This window comes from Alligator sinensis, unplaced genomic scaffold, assembly GCF_000455745.1.
Source record: "Alligator sinensis unplaced genomic scaffold, ASM45574v1 scaffold1177_1, whole genome shotgun sequence".
NCBI classification, from domain to species: domain Eukaryota; kingdom Metazoa; phylum Chordata; order Crocodylia; family Alligatoridae; genus Alligator; species Alligator sinensis.
Window position 1 is genome coordinate 786,549 of NW_005842120.1, and position 9,250 is coordinate 795,798.

Consider the following 9,250-nt stretch of genomic DNA (forward strand, 5'->3'; position numbering starts at 1 on the left):
GGGAGGGAATTGTTCCTTAGAATTAGTATGACATAGCTAAATTACTCTGCTACAAGGCCATATCCCCTTTCTCCTGGGTCTCTTTCAGAGTTTGTAAGGACTGCAGTAGTCTCACTCCTTCATGCAGGGCTCACAAAAGAAACAAATGTTCCTGGTTCCCTTCCTCACATCTCTGTACACTTGGTCAGTCACAAGCTAGCCCAGAGATAGTATGGGAATGGGATCCATCTTGACTCCTGCATCACGAGTAGCATTGTATGTTGTAGCATTTTTTGATTTGGGGGATTTTCCAAATCACAGTAAGTGTTGCAGAAAGTGCCAAGAAGAAAATGATTATGCAAGCAAATGCCATTAAGTTATTAAGCCATCCTGCCTGGAGAAAGGTGATCCTGCATCAGGAGTCTTGGCTCATCTCCACTAATTAAAATACCATCAGAACAGGCATTCTGGTATTAAATTCTTTAAAAACAAAAATAGTAATGCTGTTTTGGGAAATAAGGCCACTAAGGGTGACACTGCACCTGGAGTTTGAGGTGCTAAGTCTGTGGTGTGCTTCAGCTGCTTTGATCCATTCCAGTAATACAAAGCTTCCCTGTAGTCCGCTTCACCAGCCCCCTGAAAATTTCTTGTCAAACAAAATCTTTGGTGGTGTGAACTGTTTGCAGGGGGTGGGTTATGCCACATCATCTTTTCCTTGTAGCTGCTAGCACAGGAATGATATCTGGAGCTCATTTACTTCCCAGCAATTCTGACCTGGCAGAACAGTGGTACCCTCAGACTCCTGTGACTTATATCAGGGGTCTTGCCCAGTGCAAAACAACTCCAGATCTAGAGGGAGAAATGCTGGGGTTAAAGCTATCATTGCTATTTCAACCTATGCTCTCACACGTGTACCATGAATGTTCAACCCACCAATATGTTTTTGGAAGATTCTTTTGTACTGCTGAAGCTGTGATGGAGGAGGACAACTCATCAAGCAAGAACATGGAAGAAAGAAAACAGAGAAGTGAGTGAAAGTGTGTCCAGAAAATGAAGCCCAAGAGAAAAGAGATGTGAAAGATACATGAGCAGTAGCGGGGAGACACTCGGAAAGAGAGGGAAGCAGTTGGGGACACAGTGCTACTCACTATCACTGTGACCTTCCAAGAGAATCATGAAGGAAGATGACCCAGGACCTGTTGCCATGATACAACAGTGGCAGGTACACACTGGAAAGGCATCAATACATTCCATAATTCTATAGCCTTTCATGTCAAGCTTGCTGTCCAGAAACAGTATTTCAGACCCTAAAAGTAAGCAATGCTTTTCCACTCTGATAAAGTCCCTGAAAAACTGTTAATGCTACAGATCGGTGGGCTCTCTTCTTCTTCGCTGCTTCTTTGTGACTTATTTTTTAAAGCTAAGGTAACAGACAATACAAACAAGAACAGATTCATTCATGGATGTACAGCAACTCAAACAAGTTGGAACAGGATCACACTTAGGCCTTTACGTCTGCTTACATACATACTTGGAGGAGTAGGATTTTAATTCTTTGTGGGTGTAACAAAGAACAAAATTTGGACCTCTGATTGCAGTCTATAACTGTGCATTTGATGTAGAAGACAAGCTCGAGGTATGCTTGTAGCTCTAGAATCAGTAATGTTTATAGTAAATACCAAACCTAAGATTTGAGAAGCAAACTTATACTTAGCATTATCCCTCAGGTACTGTGCAAATGACTCCCTGGATTCTGACCCTAGGGAAAAATACTTTTAAAGGTTAATAAATTGCCATGTTATATTTTTTAAAAGAAAGCAATGCTTGATTTAATTTTTTACTGCACAAAGAGTCTAGGGATCCAAGTTGGTCATGATTAATAACTGCTTACATTTATTCTCCCCTGTTCTCCAGTGGTATTGATCAAAAGTACTATTTAAATTAAATTTCCTAATCTGAAAATATATTACCATCTACACTGAATGAATGGAATTTTTCTCAAGGTCCTTTGTTGTGTTTAATCAGATTGTAACTGAATGCAAGTCTTCTAATAATTGCAGAAATGTCGTTTTCACACCCACGATGAAAACATGAGCATCTCTTTCAGTCTGTTTCACTTCTCACCTACAAATCAAAATTAACTCAATAAAGAATATATTAAAATAGTTAAAAAAAATAATAAAAAGTGAAGGTAGTGTTAGCTGTCTGGCTGCCATACCTTGAGACTCTTACTTACATTATACTCTGTCCTTGTTCAGATAAAACTCCAATTGAAGTCACCAATGAAATCATCATTTAATTTCACCAATGAAATCATCATTTCAGATTCTCCGCCCACAGGTCCATGTGACTCCAGTGCTACTGTACTGCACCAGGTATTGGATTCCATAGCTAATATTCCCACCCTTTGCCAGAACATTACCTTGTGGCTTTCCAAGGCAAGATCAAAGTTACTAGAGATAGCAACATTTCATAAATACATGGAAAAAGGGACAGATGTTTATAGAGAAAGCCTTCCTTCACAGAGTATCAGTCCAGCCAAGTTCTCTGAGACAACGTATGCATTTGAGAAGCACTCTTGATACATCTTTAATAGAATGTGGGTATTTGGAAAGTAAGGAATAGAACTGCCAGACATGAGAATAACTTTGCTAACTCCAGGTAACAGGAGGACGACATATCATCTACTGAACAAGGGATGCTTGGTGACATGACCATAACCTCTATCATAAATCTCCTAAAGATATAAAACAAGAGAGAAGGTTAAAATATTTAAAATAAATATTCATGATTTTAAGCCTACAATTTATTCCTTTAGATGTTTTGTTTACAATTTATTTTATTTGCTTTTGATGCCTGTTCCTTTTTCCCCAGCCTATTCACATTTTTTAAAGATGTTTTAAAAAAGATTTCATATGCAGACAATGGAGGATAAGGCCTCCAGAATATGAACAATTAGCAGTAGCAAAATCTCCTTTCACATTCCCCAACCAATGTAATGATAAAGAGTGGTTAGATTTATTCAGTCTTTAGCCTTTAATCGTACTAATCTGTGGGATTTGTCAAAAAGTCTTTTTTCATGACGTGCACAACTGTTCAACAGAAAGTGGACTGAGATCACTAATGCAATCTATATAACATGACTTAAACAAAGTTGTGTTTCTAAGTTGCATGACTTTGCTTATAATAACTATTAATATAATTGTATGGCATGGACCATATGTGAAAAGAATTATATCTAATCAAATATAAACAAGCACTGTTTCAGAGTGGAGACCTTACTTTGTTCATTGTTTTAAAATTCTTAAGGTTATTTTGAAAGAGCTATTGTATTAAGCTATCAGGGGAAATGTCCAGAGTTTCAGAAAGCAAGATGCCTGTAGTTTTTCTAGAACACGGTACCAGCCATTAGACAATAATAAATAATTTATAAAATCATAACAGAGTAATAATGATGATGAATAATTCTTCCAACAATTTTTACAGTATTTAATACTTTCCTCACAAAGCAAGTACCTGGTCAGCAAACACACACGTCTAAGTTTGCATATTGGCAACCTGACTGAGAGTGGTGTCACAGGTTCAATTGCAGCAGTTGCAAACCCTTGGATTGTTGTGACTTAGCTATTAGTATGTTTTAGGATATAGCCCTTGCCTGAAAAGGTACAACTTTGCAATGCCAAGATGGCACTTAATATGTGCTAAACTTCTTGAACATGAGTCTGCTGTCATTTTAACTGTACTTAATAAGTGTTAAGTTGAACATGTCACACCATCCTGAAGGCAATAGGATACATCACAAAAGAAATTAAACATGTGGACATCAGGGCTTACATAATTTGCTAGTGCTCATAACACTATCTGGCTGTTTAAGGTACAGGTTTCCTTGCTTTATGCTGTACATGTGTTCCTGGAAAACGGTAGATAACTCGAATTTGCATAAAGAGAACCCATTTTACAATGTAACTAATAGGGGAAAGTTCCAAGACATCGACTGTACTGACCCCCAAACCCATTTTTCCCACTTTTACAAGACAATTTTGGTACTCACCAACAGCAGACAGTACACACAAGCACAGGGTGGTGATGGATGTTACCGTAATGGGGAGGGCAACTACAGAAACGTGTTGCAGACAACAAGCAAGGAGTCCTGATCCACACAGGAGACTATATTTTGGAGCATTTGGTGCATATTTTTGTATGGTGCTTCTCAAATGCACCATACAAAGCAGCTGACTGCAGGCTTCCACCACACTGGTTGCATAAGACTGAATTTACTTCCCATATAACGAATTTTTGGTATAAGAGGGGTCATCACATAAGAGCGAATTTGCACATTCAGAACCTGCATAAAGTGATGGAACCCTGTCTTTACATTAGTATAAAATACCTAGGAAATATAAACACATATGTTTAAGGGCCATGTCATTCATTGCACCCAGGACATATTAACTTTATTTAACATGCAAGCATCCACATGCTCAAGCAGTAAAACACAAGCAAGATACTATCATAACATAGAAAAGGCAAGTCCTGTGTCCAGTTTTGGGCTCCCCACTGCAGAAAGGATGTGGAGAAGTTGGAGAGAGTCCAGTGGCGGGCGACTAAAATGGTTTGGGGGCTGGGGCACATGACTTCTGAGGAGAGGCTGAGGAAACTAGGCTTATTTAGTCTGGAGAAGAGAGGACTAAGAGGGGATTTAATAGCAGGCTTCAACTCCCTGAAGGGGGGTTCCAAAGAGGATGGAGCTAGACTCTTCTCAGTGGTGGCAGATGACAGAACAAGGAGCAATGGGCTCAAGTTGCAGCAAGAGAAGTTTAGGATAGTTTAGGAAATACCTTTTCAGTAGAAGGGTAGTAAAGCACTGGAACAGGCTACACAAAGAGGTCATTGGATTTCCATTCTTGGAGGTTTTTAAGACCCAGCTGGACAAAGCCTTGGCTGAGATGATATAGTTGGGAGTGGTTCTGTTTTAAGTAGGGTGTTGGACTAGTTGGCCTTCTGAGGTCCATTCCAATCTTAATTTTCTATGATTCTATGATTCAAAAGTACATTTTTTTTCATGGGAGAAGTATTTCCAGATCATATTAACTAACACCTGTTTAGCTGTCATCGAACTACTCCACAAAGATAAGACGAGTTTAAGACTTGGTGCGGTGTGCAGGCTGGGACTAACAATCAGCTGATTGCCAACCCCAGACTCAGTTCTGCACAGGAACTAGTTCAAGATTCTTGTGTGGTGCAAAATCTGGGACAATCAGCTGATCTTTAGTCCCAGGCCCAGTACTGCAACAGGGCCAGTTCAAGGCTGCAGATCCAGTGACAGGTGTGGATCCAGCACCAGAAGCAGCACCCTCTACAAGGCTTAGTTTCCCATGCCTCCCTCCTCCTGCCACCAATTCAGGCCTGGCTTGCCCCACTGTGCCAGGGGCAGGTGCAGTGCTAGGAGGCAGTGGTAGGCACACGGTGGGGAGATCATGGGTTCTGGGTGTTGTGACTGCATATCCTCACAGACATGTTAGCTGCAGTGCTGGGGTCAGTGTCTAGGGGCTTGGGGGCACAGCTGGCTCCAGCCCTGTTCAGGGCGGGCTGAGATTATAATAAGCATTACTGTACAACTGCTCAGAATATGATGTAACTTTTAATATGCTATAGTAATATGATCTCAGATAAAACACTTGCTCAGTGTCCCAAGCAACAGGCCCTAAAAAGAAAGAGAAAGGAAGAAACAAAATGTAAAAGAGCATATTCATAAAATCAGACTTTAGAGAACAGATACATTACATGATATGATATGAAAAGGCAGATATATTATATGTTTCTCATTGTTCATTATTTTTAATTGATGATATTTAGCTTTAAGTATGTTGAAAATAAGAAGCAGTGCCTTTCAAGGATTCAAAAAAATATTGGATCATACTATTTCCTTTCCTTTTCTTCACTTCCCATATAGTATATTTGGGAAGAAAGTGGAAACCCTACTGCAATGTGCCAAAAATTGTCAGAGAGAAGAGAAGAGAGACAAAGAGGCCTTTGCAGGCCCTTACAACAAAGGAAGACCATGCATGGGAAGACTGGTTGGTTCACAATAGGGAAGCTGTGACAGCTCTGCCAAGTAGAAGCAGTCATGGGTATGTATATTATTCCTTGTCAACCCATAGGAAAATACGAGTGATAATTAATGCTACTCTCCCCATACTATGGCAACTTGTGCAGGTTCTGCTATACACAGTCAGAATATGGGAAAAGCTTTGGTTTGTCAAGCCCAGAAAGATGCCTAAGAGTGAGCATAGAAGTAATGTTAATACAGTTATTGCTGTCAGCAACAGGCATAAAAAGGAAATAGATGCCCAACCCTGAATGCAGATGAAGGACCCCATAAAGAGAAACACTGCACTGTTGAGTTAGAAAATGGCTAATTAATTCTCAGCGTCTCAAATAACTTTGTCCTTCTCATGAACTTTCCCCTGAGTAGGCATATCTATCCCTGTGACTATTTAGCCCTGCCCCTCAACATTTTACCTTTTACTCCAGGTTTCTCACAGACCTAACTCTATGAAACCACTATTTCACTTTTGTTTGGAACTAGCTAGGTTAGAAATACATGGAGTTTATGTTTCAAAACTAGTATTCACCTATGTTTCCAAGACCAGCTAACATTGCTTTAAGCACAGAGAATGTATTTTATAAAAATATAATAATATTCAGCTCCAATATAGCCCTTTTCCCCTGCCAATCTCAAAATGTTTTACAAAACCAATTAGTATTGTTCCCGTTTTACAGAAGAAGAAACTGAGACACAGAGGTGAAGTGTCTTATTCATCATAATCAAGCTGGGAAGTATGTGTTACTGAAAGAATCAGAATTTGTGTGGCATAGTCTTTTTCCTGCTCACACGAGAAGAAATGAAGGAATTCCCTTAAACGTTCTCCCACAACAGACTCATGCTTTACCAGTATATACCAGTATGTAACCAGTATGTAACTTTATATATTTCAAGGATTCCTGTAAAAGTCTCTTGGACTGACACACATACAATAGGTAAATACAGTGTATATGACACACACCTAACGGAAAACAAGTCAAATAATAGAACAATTTGGAATAAAGAGAGCTCCACAGCTACTACTGGGATTATTTTGGGATTCATATACTGGATCTCATCCCTCCAAATTAGTTTTAGAATTACATAGAGAATATACAATTCCATATTCCCCTGCCTCATACCCAATTTATTTTGGTAATGAACCCTTTGGACATTTTAATACTGTGAAATCTGAGTCAGTGGATAAATAACATGTCACAGTCTGAAGCAGAAGTGGAAAAGAGTTGATCTTGTGACACCTCCATATTATATTCATAGTTTGAAAAGGAAAATTACTCCGAAGATTGAAATCCCTCTGTTTTGCTACATCATTTTTATCTGAAAATTAACTAAATCCCACTTACCTTAATTGAATTGTTCTATGAAATCATTGAGATTAGGCACTTTATCTGAAGCTGTATGACTATCAATGGACAAAACTCTCACTGACTTCAGTAAGGAATTTTGGATTAGTCCTCGGGTGAATTCATTAAGAAATTATCTTAATCCTCCAGTAATATCCATTTGAAATATACTTCTGTTTTGCAACACAATAAATATTGAAGTAATCTGTACTACTATGTTTCTACTGAAATTCTAGAAAGTGTCCCAAGTGAGATTAGATGTCACTTTTTAAAGTAATTGATGTCATATTTCAGAATTCCCATTCCCATTTCTAATATGCTAAAAAATCTTAAAATCCTTACCCCAAAATTTTGGTGGCCATTCGATGTCAGAACCAGTACCCTGTTTATCCATAACATCCAAAACAATATTTGCAATACTAGTATGTCCACAATGGAGCACTTGGTTTCAGAACATCTGAGGTGTAGCAGCAGAAGAAATGCTTTTACACAGCTGGCCACATTGTTTTGTTTGCCTAAAAGGAAATTGAAGTATCATTTCCTGCTTGGACACTCGAATTAGCAACTGTTCATCTTATCTTGGAGCACCACATGGTTCCTGAGACAGAGGAACTATTTCCTTCTCGTCATTTCCTTGGCTGAGTGATTTAACTTAAAACGATACCAAATCTCCTTCTTTTCTGAAATATGGGACTGCATCACAGTTAGAGAGATGAATGTCTGCTCTTCATCCCCACAGTGATTCTCTCTAGTAATGGCTTCATGCTCAAGCATTCAAAAACAACCATTCTTGTCAATGGGAATAGTAAGCAAACCAGGAATGAAGAAGCTGACTCCTATTAAGTATTCCTTCATTAAATATAACATTTTATTGTGTTGTTTTCATGGGCATATATAAGCATACTGAAAACATCTATATTTTCGTTAGTAGAAAATGTCTAGGAAATGTAAACACACATGCTTCTTGACAAGAACCTACAGGAAGTCAGAATAAAAAGACACCCTCTGGGAACACTAGGATGGAAGTTCTCTCTTACCTTCCTTTGAAGAATCTGCTACTGGTTATTGTCAAAGACAGACTACTAGTATAACTAAAATGGCAATTCCAATCATGCCTCTATAAATGCCATACACTATTCAAAATATGACAAAGATTAAATATGTTAAAAAATGATTGTTACATGCTTTAGGTTTATCTTATGGTTGTTGGGCATCTTAATACTGATCCCAATCTCACACCATGTTTCACACTGAGAAACACCTTTCTCTGCAATTAGTAACATTGAAATCATTGGGACTACTGGTGTGGTAAAATGGTATTCGGTTTAAGTGGTCAAACTAGCCCATTGTGTTTGCTAACAAATATGAAATAGAGAGAAAGTAAAAGACAAACTGTCAAATTCATTGTTGGTGTAAGTGGGTTCACCTCCCTTCAAACAAGTCAAACTTTATGCCCCTTTAAAACAAGAACTACATTTTGTCCTTTCATTTTGTGAGGTTGGCAGTAAAGTTAATGCAGTTACCCTGGATTTAGTGATGCAAGTAGAAGCAGAAGATAACTCTATGTCTCCATGGGCACAGGGGTGATGCGTAGGGGGTGCATGCAGGTGCACGTGCACCCCCTGAGCATGGCAGTGCACCCCCTACAAAAAGGCACTGCTGACTGTTGGCAGCATCTGCAGGTGGTCCGCAATACCTGCTGGCCACTGCCGATGCTTCCAGTGCTTGCCACACCCCCGCTTGCCACCACCATGCTCCCACTGCTCCTGCTGCCACCATGCCCCCGCAGCCGCCAGGGGCATGAGTCATTCATGCATGGGCG

The 9,250-nt window shown here is 39.3% G+C and overlaps 1 protein-coding gene across 1 annotated transcript in view; it reads right to left on the reverse strand.

Annotated features, from left to right (window-relative positions):
* The window catches only part of MYCT1 (MYC target 1), a 28,232-nt gene extending 20,336 nt beyond the window's left edge, over window positions 1-7,896 (reverse strand). The window contains exon 1 of the mRNA XM_006024832.3: window positions 7,771-7,896. Within this exon, the coding sequence (XP_006024894.1) occupies window positions 7,771-7,822 (52 nt within the window). The 5' untranslated portion in view covers window positions 7,823-7,896. The remainder of the gene's footprint in view (window positions 1-7,770) is intronic.
* Between the last annotated feature and the right edge of the window lie 1,354 nt (window positions 7,897-9,250).